The 17992-nt window shown below is 45.3% G+C and overlaps 1 protein-coding gene across 5 annotated transcripts in view; it reads right to left on the bottom strand.

Moving 5' to 3' along the window:
- The window catches only part of LOC119972714 (upstream-binding protein 1-like), a 123954-nt gene that overhangs the window by 67621 nt on the left and 38341 nt on the right, over positions 1 to 17992 (bottom strand). For 3 of the 5 annotated variants that reach the window (XM_038809911.1, XM_038809910.1, XM_038809912.1), the window contains exons 3-4: positions 5306 to 5382; positions 2385 to 2490 (exon numbers count right to left, since the gene is read on the bottom strand). In XM_038809911.1, coding sequence (XP_038665839.1) covers positions 2385 to 2490; positions 5306 to 5382 — 183 coding nt within the window. Of the gene's footprint in view, positions 1 to 2384; positions 2491 to 5305; positions 5383 to 12122; positions 12243 to 17992 lie in introns of all 5 variants that reach the window. The other 2 variants (XM_038809914.1, XM_038809913.1) reach the window with 1 other exon arrangement.

Genomic DNA, 17992 nt, shown 5'->3' with positions numbered 1-17992 from the left:
TTTATCACTGCAAATTTAGAAATTATTCACAACAAATCCTTATCGTTAATACAGTATATCAAAAGGACCAGTGGTCCAAATGCTAAACCTTAGGGAACTCCATTGCACTTCCCCTCAGTCTGAAAAACAACTCGTTTATTATCACTTACTGACTTCTGTCCATTAACTAATTTTGAGTCTGTTGTCCCTTGTATCACAAGTGTATCACGTGGTATCTTGTTTTGTCTTTGGACTTCAAAAAGCTTCGACACCAACTGCACTACCCTCATCAACTCCCTCCGTTACTTCAAATAACTGTATCGTCAGTCAAACACAATTTGCCTTTAACAAATCTGTGTTGACTTTTATTTGAGAGCTCATGCTTTTCTGAATGTCAGTATAAAATGTCTCCTGGGTTATTGCCACCAAAAGTTTCCCCACCACTGACATGACGCTGATTCACCTGTAATTGCTGGGTTTATCCATTTCTTTAAAACAAGTGCAGAACAATTAGAATTATATGGGCGGCATGGTAGCACAGTGGTTAGCACTGTTGCTTCACAGCACCAGGGTCCCAGGTCCGATTCCTGGCTTGGGTCACTGTGCAGAGACTGCACGTTCTCCCTGTGTCTGCGTGGGTTTCCTCCAGGTGCTCTGGTTTCCTCCCACAAGTCCCGAAAGACGTACTGTTAGATGGATTGGACATTCTGAATTCTCCCTGTGCACCTGAACAGGCACCAGAATGTGGCGACTAGGGGCTTTTCACAGTAACTTCATTGCAGTGTTAATGTAAAACCTACTTGTGACAATAAAGATTATTATTATCCAATCCTCTGGGACTTACATCTAAGGATTGGAAGATTGTGGCTAAAGGTTCCACTATTTTCACCCTTATATCCCTGATAACCTAGGATGTATCCCTTCAATACAGGTGATTTTTGAGGATTGCTAACCATTGAAGTACACCCTCTTATCCATTTTTATCCTATCCACCATTATTATTGCCTTCTCCTTTACTGTTACATTGGTAGAATCCTCTTCCCACGTGAAAACATGTTAATTACCCACTTGGTAACTTTGTCATGCATTGTCTCCACGAGATGTCTGATGTCTAATTGGCCCCACCTCCCCTCTGACTATATTTTTACTATTTGTGTAATTACTGAAGACTTTTGTGGTCCCTTCAACATTGGTCATTAATTTATACTCGTACATATTCTTTGTCCTTCTGGTTCTCTCTTTTGTTAAGATCGGGCGGTACGGTGGCACAGTGGTCTGATTTCCTCCCACAGTCCAAAGATGATCGGGTTATGTGGATTGGCCATGCTAAATTGCCCCTTAGTGTCTAAACACGTTAGGTGGGGTCACGGGGATTGAGCTGAGGTAGGGTGCTCTTTTGGAGGATCAGTGCAGACTCGATGGCCCGAATGGCCTCCTTCAGCATTGTATGATCGTCTCTGTACTTTCCATATTCAGCTTGGTTTTCCCCAAAATAAACCTTACAATTGTCCTTTCTTGCTTCAATTTAACATCTAGCTCTTTATTCATCAAGGGAAACATTTCCTTTCCTCATCATAGATCTGTGTCTACTCTATAGCCAAATCATCTCCAATCTGAAGGCCTCCCATTGCTCAATCATTGTTCCCAATCCAAACAAGCCGGAACCCTTTCCAACTCACTGACATTAGTCCTCCTCTAGTAGTTTCCAGTGTACCTTGCCCTTTTCCATAAATATTCTAAATCTGATTATATGATTTCTGCTTCCAAATGCTTTCTCACGGAGTCATGCTCTACTTGCCTCACTAATTCCCGAGAAGTAAATCCAGGACAGCTTCCTTTCTTGTTGGTCTGGAAACAGGCTGATCGCATTTGAAACACATGCAAATTTCAGAAATTCATCACCCTCTTTGCTGTTTACACTATTGCAAACCCAGTTTACATTAGGATAACTAAAATCCGTAAGTATCACTACTTTGCAATTCATGCACCTTTCCAGCCTGCTAATATGCTCCCCTATCTCCTTTCCACTACTTGGTGGCCCATAATACACACCAGTAGGTTACATGTGCTCAGTAGATTAACAGCTCCTCTGGCGTTCCTTAATTCTAACCAACGACATCATCCCTTTGCAGTGTTGTAATAGCTTTTTTGATCAATACGGACATCAGAACCTAATTTTGTTTGTGCCCTATGTTTCCAGACTATCTTGTAGCTCGGAATATCAAGTTCCTAATTCTTCCCTTCTTTGAGGCAGTTCTCTCTTTGTCAACAATGCTTAGTTCATGTGTCAACTTGTGCCTGAAGTTCATCAACCTTATTTATTGTACCATAAAAATATGACATTATCTGTCTTTGAGAAGTGGAAACATGACAAAAGCAAACCAGTCTATTGCAAAAAAACATACCTAAATCAAGGAGTCTATCTCCTGGCCGGTTCCATTTCCAACCTTCCAGTTGCTGATGCTCGCTGTATTGGAGTCTACGGTCATGAAATACAACTCGCACAATACTCTAGGATTGAAAAGGTACAATCGTACTTATTTTCTGCATAAAAAGGCAATGAATCAAGGAACTTTTGCCAAACTTGACCACATTGTTAGGCAGTGGAACTGCACCCAAATCTAAATCTACTCTGGTGACTCTAAATGTAATTTTCACCTCTTTATTCACCCGAGGAAGGAGCAGTGCTCCGAAAGCTAGTGATTTGAAACAAACCTGTTGGACTTTAACCTAGTGTTGTAAGATTTCTTACTGTGCTCACCCCAGTCCAACGCCGGCATCTCCACATCATGGATACCAATGCTAAGACATAGTGGCCATGATTCTTCGGAAAGATTTCTAAGTGTGGTAGCGAGCGGGAACTGCCGCGAGGGCGCTCGGCCCAACAAGGTCGACAATGCTATTCAATGGTAATTGGTCCAGTTAACGAGGCCCCATGGGCCTCTCACCGCAAATGAAGGCTCGCCATCCAATTTGCCGGCACCGGGCTCGCCAGCCACGCCCCCTAACAAGGTCGAGCAGCACGTAAGCAGCGCTTGCTCAGCCAATGCCAGCCAGCTAGCAACAATGGTGCCCAGGAGACCGGCCCCAAGATTCAGGGATGCAGATCTGGGGAGGCTCCGAGAAGCAGTGGAGGAGAGGAAAGGTCCTGTTTCCTCCGAGGATCCCGGAGGGTCAGCCACAGGGCAGCCAGGTGCTGTCTGGGCTGAGGTAGCGGTAGCAGTAAGCTACGGGAGTGTGACCAGCAGGACCGTCCTCCAGTGCCGAAAAAAGGTCAACGGCCTACACTGGGCAACATGCTGAGTAGACACCAATGCCTCTCCCCCTAGCACCCCCCTTCTGAGACCTTTCGCCCCCCCCCCCTCGGGCATCCACCCCCCCATCCCCCCAAATCTCCATGCGATCGCCAACCCTCCCCCTTCAGCCCTCCCACCTCTTCCTTCACGTGTGGCTAACAATGCCCTCTCTGTGTCTCCTCAAGAAAAGCTCTCCCACAATCGCCGGGAGAGGGCCCAGGCTTGCGGCGGGGTGCCAGACTTTAGAATCCTCACCTCCTTTGAGGAGCGGGCCTTGGAGGTGACTGGGGTGGTTGAGGACAGCGCGGCCACCCACACAGAGGTTGGTGGATGCCGCAGAGGTGAAGAACCACCTAGTTACACCCGGAGGACCTGTCAAACGCAAGTTGTTCTTGCCTTGCTGACTGAACCATCCATCCCACTGACCACGGGCGGGATTCTCCCATACCCGGCGGGGCAGGGAGTCCCGGCAGGACGGGGTGGCGGGAACCACTCCGGCGTCGGCCCGCCCCAAAGGTGCGGAATCCTCCGCACCGTCAGGGGCTAGGCTGGCGCCGGAGTAGTTTGCGCCCCGCTGGCTGCCGTGGAAGGCCTTCGGCGCTGCGCCAGCTGGGGACTCTGCCAGCCGGCGCGGGTCCGTCATCGCCACGCATGCGCAGGGGGGGGTTCACCTACGCATCAGCCATCACGGAGGCTGACACAGCTGGCGCGTAGGAAAAGAGTGCCCCCACGGCACAGGCCCGCCTGCAGATCGGTGGGCCCAGATCGCGGGCCAGGCCACCGTAGGGGCACCCCCTGGGGCCAGATCGCCCCGCGGACCCCCCCCCCCCACAGGACTCCGGAGTCCGCCCGCGTCGCCAGGTCCCACTGGTAAGGGACCTAGTCTAATTTACGCCGGCGGGACTGGCAAAGAACGGGCGGCATTTCGGCCCATCGCGGGTTGGAGAATTGCCAGGGGGGCCGCTACGACCGGCGTGATTCCCACCCCTGCCGAATCGCCGGTGCCGGGGAATTCGGCGGCCAGCGGGGACGGGATTCACGCTGGACCCCGGCGATTCTCCGACCCGGCAGGGGTCGGAGAATCCTGCCCCACATGTCCATTCTCCCGCAGGTCCTCCAGCCGACGGCGCAGCCCATCCCGGGTGGACCCCTCTCCAGCCTCCCTGGAGACTACTTTGGAGGAGAGCTCCAAGGAAGACACGATTGAGGCATCACAGCTGTCATCCCCACCCTCCACCAGTGCAGATACACACACCTCGGTAGAAAATGTTAGTGGTCAGGCTTCTGGGGTACAATCTGGGGTAAGCACCACACAGCTGCTGATGTCTATCAGGTGGAGGCAGGAACCCTCAGGCGAGACAGTAGTCGGAGGTCTGCCGGATCCCAGGATAGAGCTGGGCCCCAGCCTGATGCTGAGCCCATGGAAGAGGTATACCCAGAGCTAATGGAGACAATAGGGAGAGGTGAGGACATTCAGAGGGAGATATTCTCCGTGTCTGCGTGGGTGTTCTGGTTTCCTCCCACAAGTCCCGAAAGACACGCTGTTGGGTGAATTGGACATTCTTAATTCTCCTTCTGTGTACCCGAACAGGCGTCAGAGTGTGGCGACTAGGGGATTTTCACAGTAACTTCATTGCAGTGTTAATGTAAGCCTACTTGTGAAAATAATAAAGATTATTATTATTATTAGCAGCACATTGGAATTCCTAATCTTTATTGTGATCCCCTACAGGTCTGTACGAAAGAAAAATCCACTGGATCAACCTGGATGAATAGTTCTGATATACACCAACTGTGGCAAACAGAACACTTGCCACAATATCAGATCCAACTTTCTTGCAGCTGCTTTAGTGGGAATTACCTAACCAGCCAAAAGCTTCTTACCGATTGTCTAGATTAAAGTTGTACGCCAAGGAAAGCAATCACATTCAAATTATTACAATTAAGTATATGTCAATGTGCTTTAGTCTTTGATTTACACTGATAGTTATTTACTAAACAATATGTCATTTGATGAAAAGGTGACCCACCTTAACCATTTTTCCACTTATTTCTGGTAAATCTCCTATTTTTCGGTTATCTAGCATTCGAACTTCATAAGATTGACCTGTTGAAGTGCAGAGGTTAGTTTAAGTCTCAGTTCAAATCAACTAGAGGTAATGATCTATTCCAGTAAGATGGTTGAGTGTGAGGCAATTACAAGGTAATGACCATGTCGTACTTTTATTAAAATTCATTCACTGGTTGAAAATAATCTACCAGTGCAAATTAAGGAACGTTTTTGGAGCAGTACAGCAGATTCTACAGGAACGTTAAGATAGCAAAAAGTGAAATTGAAATACACATGATCAAAACTTGTAGGTGCGGCAAGGTCCTATAAATTTGAATAAATCTGTACGTTTGTTGTTTACTTCCTGCCAACAGCACAGAGAGCCTCATAACGTTTTTAAGTCTATTCCACACCAATTTCTGTCAAAACATCTGACTTATTTGTAAACCAGTTCAAGAATCTCTCAGATTTGGCCAATGTGGCTGTAGTTCAGGCTGTTTTTTTAAAAAACTGTCCGCAACCTTGAGTTTGCTCCTTATTCTCACTTCCACTGGTAGCAACATCTTCTCATACATAAAAGCAATGACCATTATCAGGAAAAGAAAATACAAAATACTGCAAATATTAAGAATCTGCATTGAGTAGGGGATGTTGTTTTCAGGCTTTTTGCGTGCATCGGCCCGCGGGTTGTTTAAGGAATGTTCAAGTGTTAAACTGTAAAAATTACAAATGCTTCAATAAAATATTTTCTGAAAAAAAAAGAACCTGCATTCAGAAGAGCTTATTTTACACACCGAGTTATGATGATCTAAGTGTGGGACAGACAGATTTAATAATAACTTTCAAAGGAAATTGGATTCAAATTGAAAATTAGATTTGCAGATGGTTGCGTCTCCATATCGGAATCCGAGTCCTCTGCATACAACATCTCAGCATTCTGGGGTTCTTGAACCCATAGTGGCGGTACAGGTGCCAACATGGTGGTGATGACAGCAATGGTGCCGGTTCATCCGATGAGGGTCGACCAATGCTGGAGCGCAGCTGCGGAGGTGATCTACGTGCGATTCGATTCTCGACCCTGCCCCCGTACCGTATATGACCCTGGCCCCGTGTGCTTAATTACGATGCCCAGAACCCACATTACTCCGTTCCGAAATTTCGGACATGCATCACTTCACTGGGCAAAAAACGCTGAAGGGCTCATGCCTGCTGGAGTCCAATTCTGGCCATTCCTGCACGCTGCAGACTTTCCCACCAATGTCCAGCAACACAAGGCCTAGGCGTGTATGTAGGCGCCACCCCATGAGCAGCTCTGATGGTGCCACCCTCGGTGGCATGCGGCGTGGTGCTGTAACAGAAGAAGAAACAGGCCAGCGCATCTCGAGGGAACCCTTAGTCTGTTTTCGCATCCCCGACTTAAATGTCTGGACCGCCCACTCGGATTACTCGTTTGATCTGGGTGGTACGGTGCGGATGTGGAAAATCCTGTTTGTCTGTAAACGGTTCTCAAATTCTGTGCTGGTGAACACCATCCCATTATCCAAGACTTGGATCTCCAGAATGCCGTGTATGCTAAATCTCTGTCGGAGCTTTTCGATTGTGGCCTTGGAGGTTGTCGAAAGATTTGGTAAACGTCCATCCATTTTGAGTGGGTGTCGACCAAGATCAGAAACATTGATCACTGGAAAGGGCCGGCAAAATCGATGTGAAACTGAGCCCGAGGTCACCCTGGCCATTCCCAAGAGTGGAGGGGTGCTGCTGGAGGAAGCTTCTGGTATTCCTGGTACAGGCCGCACTGCTGGGCGAGTTTCTAGATTTTGGTGTCGATGCCTGGCCACCATACGTAGCTGCGGGCCAGCACTTTCATTTTAGATACCCTGGGTTAACCATTATGGAGATCCCCTAAAATGGGGCCGCAACCCTTCATTAAGATGTTTATTTCCCATGAACTCAAATAAAATCAGTTACATGTATTAGACCCTCACGTTATATTTATTGTTGAATTATTTCGTTTGATTTCTCTTTTTTTAGTGAGCACACTTGATCCTGGGAGATGATTGGATCCAGTTACTTTGAGAAGGTTCCATCTCTGAACTATATCTACAACTTGTCTCTTTGAAATTAAATATTTTAATCTTTCCTTTTTGATTCTGAGACTGCCAAATAGCAACAATGGCTGCAGAGCAATCCACAATTTGTGCGGTAATGTCTTTCACAAAGCGAAAAATGTACTGAAACACAGCTGTTACTAAGTGTCTTTGGGTAGCAGGCTGTGAAAGGGAGTCATTCAAAGCCATGACTCTCTGGTAATCCATTTCATGCTTTGCTCTCAAAGCCAGCACCATGCTAATGGCCTGCGCATTTTGATACAATCAGAACTTTCTGCTCAGAATTTTACAACAGCCCCTCTTGCGACCTTCTCGCTTCCTAACAGTAGCCTGTAAACTTCCCTCACACCTCAATCAGTTTTTACTCAACCTTTGGCACTTTCTTTGGAAGACAGAGATACTTGAAAATAACTATCTACTTCATGTTATTGAATGACGCCTGTAATTGTGATACAGATCAGAAATTGAACCTATTTTACTGTGAGTTTAAAAATGAGCTGGATGATTCAATGGAATTAATCAGCAGCGCCCTGAAGAAAATCAAACCTAATATCCTTGCTATTCTTTTTCAGGGTGGGGTTGTCACTGACTGGGTCAGCATTTATTATCCATTCCTAATTGCCCACGAGAAGGTGGTGGTGAGCCACCTTCATACACCACAGCAGTCCATGTGGCATAGGTAAACCCACCGTGCTGTTAGGAAGACAGTTCCAGGATTTTGAGCCAGTGACAGTGAAGAAACGGAAATATAGTTCTACATCAAGATGGTGTGTGGCTTGGAGGGGAACCTGCAAGTGGTGTTCCCATGTGTCTGCACTCCTTGTCCTTCTAGATTGTAGTTGTGGGTTTGGAAGGCACTGCAGTAAATCTTGTAGATGATAAACACTGCTGCCACTGCGCATCAGTGGTAGCGAGACTAAAAGTACCTAGAAACAGGGTAAAAATGTGAGAAATATGTATCTGAAGCAAAAAATGCAGGTTCCCAAGTCTGAAAATTGAATATTACCATAGGAAATTGCAACAAACAGTGAAAAAGATAATAATCCTACAGACTTTTTGCTAGCAAATGTGACATACCACCATTCCTGGTAAATTATGAACATGGCTAGTGTAAGCAATAGTGAAAAAAAGTATCATGGAGAGCATCTGAGATGTGGAATAATCTTATGGTGCACTTATACATAAATCAAAATTAATTTTCATGTCAACTGCTGAGGAAAAAATATCTACTATAGCAACCATTTATTCTATCCAAGATTATTTAAACTTCAGAGAGACAACTGCACTCATTTGACATCCAACATACCCATATTCACCCATTTAGCTGTAATTGGTCCTTAGGTAATAAGAGGGGAGGGATGTAGAGATTAGTAGCCTATGTGGAGGTGGGGACATGTTTTCACCTATAATCACTTTTCCTTATTCATTATTAGTTATTTACTTATTTTGCCTTACATTTGCAGCTCTGTGAAACATTACCATCTAAAACAAGGACATCGACTTTGCGCCCAAGGGGTTTCAAAGATTCTCACATGAGCAAATGTCAGTGCAAGGTCATTTGCTGAGAAGACAAGAACACCATCCTTGTGCACACTGTATTTTTCCTGACCATTGCCCAAGCTCCAGTAAATTTGCCTGTCTTGGAGGAAGAGTCATCCATGCGATGAAAAGTACATAATTTTTTAGTTTCCACCCATGATCCTTTCAAGATGGGATTTCTGGCATGTTCTGAAGACATACTTGTGTATTGCAGAAATGTGATTTGGATGCTGTATATGCTTGTACAATGAATCTTTATTTGGAGGCAAGCACTTCTCTGCAAAACCTGAAGATTTTCTATCTGGTCTTATTCACCTGTCTACATCAAACCTCCACACAGAGTTCACACGCATATGCCTTTAGTTCTTCATGGAGATTGGCAAACAGCAAATGGTGTCCCCAACTTCTCAAAATGCTGCATAGTGCTCTTTACTGACAATCAGGACTTCGCTGATTTCACCTTCCCCATTCCATATAGAGCATTCACTGAATTGCATCATGAAAAACAACCAAAGTGATCAAAGATAAGATGACCATCAATTATAGTCAACAAAACAGAAATGCTGGACAATCTTAGCAGGTCTGACAACATCTGTGGAGAACGGAGCTTATGTTTCAAGTTTGGATGACTCTTTGTCAAAGAGGTTTGAGCTCTAACAAAGAGCCATCCAGGCTTGAAACGTTAGCTCCGTTCCCTCTCCACAGATGATGTCAGACCTGCTGAGATTATCCAGCATTTTCTGTTTGGGTTTCGGATTTCAGCATCCGCAGTAATTTGCTTTTATCAATTGTCAGCATGCTGTTTCCTCTTTCTGTGCAAAAGTAGAGCTTAGCATCAATGTCTTTGCAGAATGCCAAGAACAGTACAAAGACATCAATATCAGGACTGTTTAAGACAATATGCTCACTGGAAATGCCTGCATATGCATCATGACGCAATAGTCGTGTGTCGACTTCTTGGAAGAGAATACTGCTGAGCTTGGTACCACCTCCATATCTGTGATGATGACATTCTGAAGATGGGCATGGCACTGATTTCCATGTCCGGCAAAGAGTGTTATGTCATTAATGGTCTTTCTTTCAGACTTGCACCATCTTTCGTAGAGGAACTGGAGCTGACTCTCCTTGTTGGCACTGCAAGACAGAATTTTTGTCCACTGCTTTGGGATTTTCTGGTCATGAGAGAAAATTTTGGTGATCAGCATTCCTCCAATTAATCTCGGTCCTCTTTCACCACTCTTCTTCCTGTTGCTCGTGTATCTGTACGGAATAATGTAGATCATTCTCAACTATCCATCTTCACTAGTCTCACAAGAACTCCCAGTACGTGATCTGCAAACTGTCCAAATGTTGATTGTGGTTTCATGACTTGAATCAATGCTATAACATCCCATGCCCACGTTGCACCACTTGGGATCACATCAAGGGGGTGAGTTAATTGACCCCTCAAGAAAATTTAAGAACTTTGCTTTGTTAGTCTTGATGAGGGATCCATCGCGATTAACTCGAAGCAAGGGCAGGATTTTTGCACCTTTAAGAAGTGTTTTCAGTGGGTCTCATGTGAAAGATCAGAGAAAGCGGTCTCGATTGTAGGCATAGGCTGTCATTTTAGTCCATGCTCTGCTTTGCTGTGTTTACCAATTGAAGGCTATTTAGCTAATGACTGCTCTAGTAGTCTCAAAACAGCCAATGGTGGCAATGGGCAGGATCAAACAGGATGACAACAAAATCGCCAATGGATTCTGAACATGCAAAACAAAATAAACAATCATGGAGAAGGGAAAGTGGACATTGGAAAAAAAATCACTGAAAAATGTTGGAATTCCACACAAAGCCAGAAAGGTCTCTTCCCTCTCTTTACAAAATTACATGACTTTTCAATGAATTTGGGCCTTTTTGGAAATTTCCATGACTCTTGCAGGTTTTCCATTACCAAGGCAACCTAGCAAGGGTTCCCAATGTATGACTTAGCATTTCATTGGTGTCCACTTTTCTCACTGCTTCAATAACTAATAGGCTGGCAAATAAGAATTGATACCCTTTCAGAGCACTGTCCCCATTGTTTACTTTGATTACCATACATTTTCCTGGACCCTCAAAAGTCTCCAGTTTCTGCTTCTTGACAGAATCAGGAAAGCTGACATCTTGGGTGCTGCAATCGCCACCGACAGAAAGTCATGAATTTTCCTCACCTCGAAGGTCCTTGACTACACATACTGGTGTAACTTAGCCTCATGTGATTCAATACATCTGATCTGTATCCAAGGAAAGATCAAAAGATTAACCATATTTTGAATGGTATCCATGACATTCCTCACATCCTTTTCGTCATGTTCCTTTCTTATTTTTTCAAAGATAATGTGAGATCTCACTTATGTTCTGTGACTGGTGGCCCCTTTTTGCTTATAGCAGCCCCTCTCATGCGGTGACAAGGGTCATCAATGTACGGCTCCTTTATTCAGAGTAAATTCTGTCAAATCTCCCTTGGTTTGGAGTCACAGTTGGCCGCCTGTTCAGTAACTTTATCATATTCAGTCAGATGTCACTGTTGCCACTGGCAACAAACTGTCCTGCTTGTAACTCTGCATAAATATCAGGATAACTTTCTTTCAAGCTCCACATCACGCCAGTATGCTGCAAGATAGGCAAATAAACTATCATAGGCAAAGAATCATGGCCGCATAGCGCAAGCACTAGAAAAATCACTGAAAAATGTTGGAATTCCACACAAAGCCAGAAAGGCCTCTTCCCTCTCTTTACAAAATTACATGACTTTTCAATGATTTTGGGCCTTTTTGGAAATTTCCATGACTCTTGCAGGTTTTCCATTATCCAGATTCAAGCTGGCTACCTCCAATAAACAGCAGCAACTCATCTACCATATTAATGTAACTGCTCAAGAACTAAAAAGCAATGCTGTTTTTGAAGTTGTTGTCACAATTAAAGGGTATGTGGAATCGCTCAGATTTGAGGATGTCATTAAAATCATCATTGGGGAAGGCAGCTTGAAATTCAACAGCTGGATTGAATTCAGGTCTTGCTCATGATCATCCGGTACTGTCGATGTAAGCATGGCATCTTAATTTCTGTACAGCTTCATACACAATCTTGAGAGTTCAAACATTCCTGTTGTAATGAGAAGATGCTTACATGACCATTGATAGAACCTGCTGCAACCAGTTTAGTTTCAATGATGATGTCCTGAAGACCGACATCTGCAAATCTTTTCCTGATGCAAGTCTCCGAAGCAGGGTATTGAAACCAGTCCATCTAGACAAAACATCATTAGTTTCTGGAAATATAATAAAAGCAAAATACTGCAGATGCTAGAAATCTAAAATAAAAAACAATAGTGCCTGAAAAACTCAGGTTTGTGGAGAGAAACAGCATTAACGTTTCAAGGTCGTATGACTCTTTATGTCTAGCAACTTGCTGAGGCATTATCCAAGCTGCTTGCATCTTCAAAGATATGCATATCATTTTCACACTCTAAAGTGTCCTCCCCTGCCAATAGCTGTAGACCTGTCCTTTATCCTTCACAATACAAACCAATATTTGTGGTGAATAGGTGCAAGGATAATTTTTTTAGGTTTCTTCAGGGAAGGTACGTTGCTTTTTTCTGGCTGACTAATCCCTTTGAATTAATATGCCATTCATATTGCGAGTTGTGCCCATTCTTGATAAAAGTTACAATTGATCATATAAGGACCTCACAATTACATCACAAGTCTTCGTCCTATTTCTGCATATTTTATACAAAATGCTTACTTTTTAAATGGGAACATTGATTTTAAGTAATAAGTGGTCTCTAAGCGAATAATGGCGCAAATTTGAAAGATTGCTGAGATTACAGAGACTGGTTCAGCCTGATGTCAGGGATGAAATTGGTGCGGACTTTGGGTGGAATCGAAATTAGCTTCAATACTGCCAAAGTTTAACTTGAAGAAGCTGTAGCTTATCCAAAAATGAATATTGGACAAACTGTTTTGCAGAGCAAGTGGTATCATTGAAGAAAATCGTAAAGAGTTATAGATGAGTATCAGAAGCATACATGTGGAAGCCTATCCCATAATTTTGGGTATTGCTGCTAAGCAGAATATAGCTGAGAAGAGAGGCCCTTCAGGGGCTGGTTCCTCGGAGACTCCAGATCTGATAATAGGAGTGGAAAGGTAATTCATTCCGGAGATGTTTTCACTGCAATTGGGTAGGAACCAGGCAAGAGCAATCAATACCAGAGTTGAAAAATGAATGAAGGACATTGAATGAGGATGGCATGGATACCTGTTTCAAAGGTTCCAAGAAGTGAAGGAGGGATATTGAATCATAGTCACAATCTAAATAACAATTTGTTGCTTGGGTTTGGCCCACATCAGCATTGGCAAAGGGAATGAAAGGGAAACAAACCCCAAGCACTCACCTCACCAGTTAACAGTAGTCATGCAGTGCAGGTGTCTGTAAACACATCTGCTGCTTCATAGGACAAAAATGCAAGTACATTGGGCCAGCTCCTCATATTGAGCTTGCATAATGAGAAGCACTTGATCTAATAACAGCATTGTAAACACAATCAATTTTCAAATCCATACTCCACGATGACGACGACAGCAACAACAACAATAGCTATTGTCACAAGTAGGCTTCAATGAAGTTGCTGTGCAAAGCCCCTAGACTCCACATTCCGGCGCCTATTCAGGAAGGCCGGTACGGGAATTGAACCCGCGCTGCTGACCTTGTTCTGCATTACAAGCCAGCTGTTTAGTCCACTGTGCTAAACCAGCCTTGTAGCAAATAACACACCACCGACCACTCTACTCCAGCAATCCCATCCTAAAGCCTGTCTGCCAGCCACAAGGTACAAAGGTGTGATAAAATACTCTCCACTATGTTGGACTCTTATTTAGCATTGAAACACAGTAGCCATTTTGCAGAAGCAACGTCCGACTGTCAGAAATTAAAGAATGAGTTCTATTTTGGTACTGATCGAGGGAGGACATAACAGTAATGACTGGCAAATAATTCCGTTCTTCAAATTGTGCCCCAGCATTAACAGGGGCTCTACACAAAACAAACTCCGACAGATTGGAAGTCTGTCCTGTTTAATATCAAGAATCCCTACATTTTTTTTAAATTTACTAATCTAATTCAACCAGTTTAATTTGATTACTGCTTCTGCCTGACTATATGTATATAAAATGCACTTAAAATTAAATTATTTCAAAGGCAAGCATATCACCTCAGTTTTCGATGGACTGCCTAACGAAAGGTTGACAGAGTTCACCCAGATATTGGAAATAATAGGGGAAATGTTAAATTCCTAGAGTAGAGGTTTAAAAGTGGACAAATCTCCAGGTCCGGATGAATTGTGTCCCAGGCTGCTGTAAGAAGGGAGGGAGAAGATGGCAGAGGCTCTGACCCAGATTTTTAATTCCTCACTAGCCTCAGGGAAGGTGCCAGAGGACTGGAGAACAGCTAATGTGGTCCCACTATTTAAGAAAGCTTATAGAGATAAGCCAGGGAATTACATACCAGCGAGTCTCACGTCAGTGGTAGGTAAACTGTTGGAAAACTCTGCAGGAGAGAATCTATCTTCACTTGGAGAGGCAAGATTTGGTCAGGAATAGTCAGCATGGCTATAGTCAGAGGGAGGCCATGCCGAACATATTTGATTGAATTATTTGAGCATAAGATCAGGTGTGTAGATGTGGGTCATGCAGTTGATGTAGTTTACTTGGAGTTCAGCAAAGCCTTTGGCAAGGTCCCACATGGGAGGTTTACAAGAAGGCGAATACACATGGGATACAGGTTAACTGGATACAGTGGATTCAAAATTGGCTTAGCTTGTAGGAGACAGAGGGTGAAGACAGGCAGCTGCTTTATGACTGGAAGCCAGTGTCCAGTGGCGTACCACAGGGATCTGTGCTGGGTCCCCTATTGTTTGTCATTCATATAAACAACATAGATGACTATGTGGAGGGTAGGATCAGTAAGTTTGCGGATGACACAAAAATTGGCCGGATGGTTAACAGGAAGATACAGACGGCATGGTCAAAAGGACAGAAAAGTGGCAGATGGAATTTAACCCTGAAAAGTGTGAGGTGATAAATTTTCAAAGGAGTAATGTGACAAGTAAGTGCTCAATGAATGGCCTGGCACTGAAAAGTTCCAAGTAACAAAAGACCTTGCAAGGATCAGTGCTGGGACCTTTGTTGTTCGTAGTATATATAAATGATTTGGAGGAAAATGTAACTGGTCTGATTAGTAAGTTTGCGGATGACACAAAGGTTGGTGGAATTGCGGATAGCGATGAGGACTGTCATAGGATACAGCAGGATTTAGATCATTTCTATGATCATAGGATTAGATCACAGGATAATTTCTCCCCGGACCACTGCCTTCAGTGCTTCCCAAAAATGCCAACAACCCCGAGTCAAACCTCCACCCTGGCCTCTGCTCTCGTCCCGTACTGAACCAAATATTCAGCCAGTGGAGTGCATGGTCCGAGGTAACTATTCCCGCATACTCTGCCCCCTCCACCCCAACCTAAATCTCCCGACACTCTACAAAGTAATCAATCCTCGAATACACCTTATAGACGTCTGAAAAGAAGGAATACTCCCTTCCCCCTGGGTTCTGAAAGCACCATGGATCCACCATACCCATCCTCTCCATAATCCTCCCCAGCTCCCTTGACATTCGTACTCTACCCATCGACTTGGGGCTCGATTTATCACCCGGGCCTCGATCTATCCACCCTCAGTTCCAGAGCACAGTTAAAATCTCCTCCCATGATCAACTGGTACGTGGCCAAATCCGGGATTGCTGCCAGCAACCCCCTCATAAAACCCACATTATCCCAATTTGGGGCAGACACATTTACCAACACTACAATCACATATCTCCCACCTGGATCCCTCACCTCCTTCGCACTCACGAATCCCTTTTTTTTGCTCATTAAAATTGCCACACTCCTCGATTTCAAATCAAACCCAGAGTGAAAAACCTGCCCGACCCACCCCTTCCTTAACCTAACCTGGTCCTTGGAGGTGTGTTTCCTGTAAGAAGACAACCCCCGCTTTCAAGCACCTGAGGTGCACGAACACCCGCGACCTTTTAACCGGCCCATTCGGTCTCCGGACGTTCCACATTACCAACCTTACCGGAGGCTTGCGCCTCCAATCCCCTCTACCATCCGTCATCTTCCCCACTTAACTCCTGCGCCTTTAATTCCACTCTGTACCGAGCCCATCCCAGATGGGTCCTTTCTTTGCGCTTGACCATGTCATCTCTCACCCCCTTCCATGTCGCAGAAACACCCCCTGCTTTTCCCCCCCCCCCACTTCCCCTTTCCCCCTGCCCCCCTTCTTGGCCTTCTCCCCCACCACCTCACTTCCATTCACCAGCATAACCTGCTAGCGCGGCTGCCCCTGCCCAAAGGCACATCCTAATGACCTCCCACTCCCCCCCTCTCTTCTCCCCCCCCCCTCTCTTCTCCCCCCCCCTCTCTTCTCCCCCCCCCCCCCTCCTCTCCCTCCTCTCTCCCCCCCCCCCCCCCCCCCCCCAGTTCAAAGAAGAAGGCCTCCTGCTGGCCTTGCCCTCCCGCACCCAAACAAAGACTTCTCCTGAACTCCAGGTAGCCTTCTCCAAAAGCAAACAAATGTTAAACACAAACAGTCCCATAAAACAGGAGGGGGACGGGAACATCCAGCCCCACATAAACCTTTCACCCCTACAACTCCTTACAATCGCAACATTGAACAGAAACCACCCCCTGCACAAAAAAAGGCAAAAATCCCCCAATCCCTGCATCCACTTCAAACATGCTCCTGACCATTACATAGTGCCAGCACCTCGGTTCCCAAGCATTGTCCACTCAGTTCTCCCCCAGTTTAATGTTCCTTAATGAAGTCTTCGGCCGCTTAGGAGGTCTCAAAATAATACTCCTGGCCTCCAAATGTCACCCATAATTTCACTGGGTACAGCACCCCAAACCTGATCTGCCGCCGGTACAGCACCACCTTGGCCTTGTTGAAACCTGCCTGCCGTTTCAGCAACTCGACTCTGATGTCCCGATAAATCTGGACGTTATTTCCCTCCCACTTCCCGGCCCACCGTAGAATTTTCTCTTTCTCCACAAATTTATGGAGTCTCACGAGCACTGCCCGCGGCAGCTCCCCAGCTCTAGGCTTTTGCCTCAAAGACTTATGCGCTCAGTCCACTTCGGTTGCCTTATCCAGCACCCCTACTGCCACCAGTCCCGCCAGCATCCTCGAGACGTACCTCGTGGCACTCACATCCTCCACTCCTTCAGACAGGCCCACTACTCGCAGGTTCTGTCTTCGAGGTATTCTCCTGCTCCTCAACCTTTGTCCTGAGCATTTTACAAAGGTCTCCTAGGAGCCCCACCTCCGCCTCCAGAGCCATCACACAATCGCTGTGGTCCGAGATCACTCCTTCAATCTCCCGAATCTGTGACTCCTGCACCTCCAAAAACCTCTTCATCCGCTCCAAATTACTCTTCAGGGGTGCTACAGCTTCTGTAATGGCCTTTACATGATCCTCATGCATTTCTTTCCTCTGTTTATGGAATTCCTCCTTGATAAAAGTCATCAGTTCCTGTATCTGGGGCCTTACAGCTTGCCCCTCTCCCGCCTGCATGCTGCAAAAGACTGTCTGTGAAGCACAAGACTATTTCAACTTTCCAGCCAAACCTCTCAGTGCAAATATCTGAGGCCGATGCTTGGTTTACTTGAATCCTGTGAAGCCTCTGACAGAAATATAAGGCAGGCTGATGTGAGATCTGCTGGAATAGGCTTTAGAAAATAGACTGAAGGATTTGGGGGTGATATACACATCATGTAGGTGACTGTGCCACTGTACTCACTTTTAGGAAGATAGAGTAGCTGAAAGCATGGCTGGAAAGATTGTACAGAAGGAACAACTTTAGATATCTGAGGCTACATTTGGGGAGGTGGGCCCTTGTACAAACCAGATGGATTGCTAGACTATTATTGATGGGGAGG

This window comes from Scyliorhinus canicula, chromosome 10 (genome assembly GCF_902713615.1).
Source record: "Scyliorhinus canicula chromosome 10, sScyCan1.1, whole genome shotgun sequence".
Classification (NCBI taxonomy): Eukaryota; Metazoa; Chordata; class Chondrichthyes; order Carcharhiniformes; family Scyliorhinidae; genus Scyliorhinus; species Scyliorhinus canicula.
Note: the sequence above shows the minus strand (reverse complement) of the source record. Positions and strands in the feature narration are given on the sequence as shown.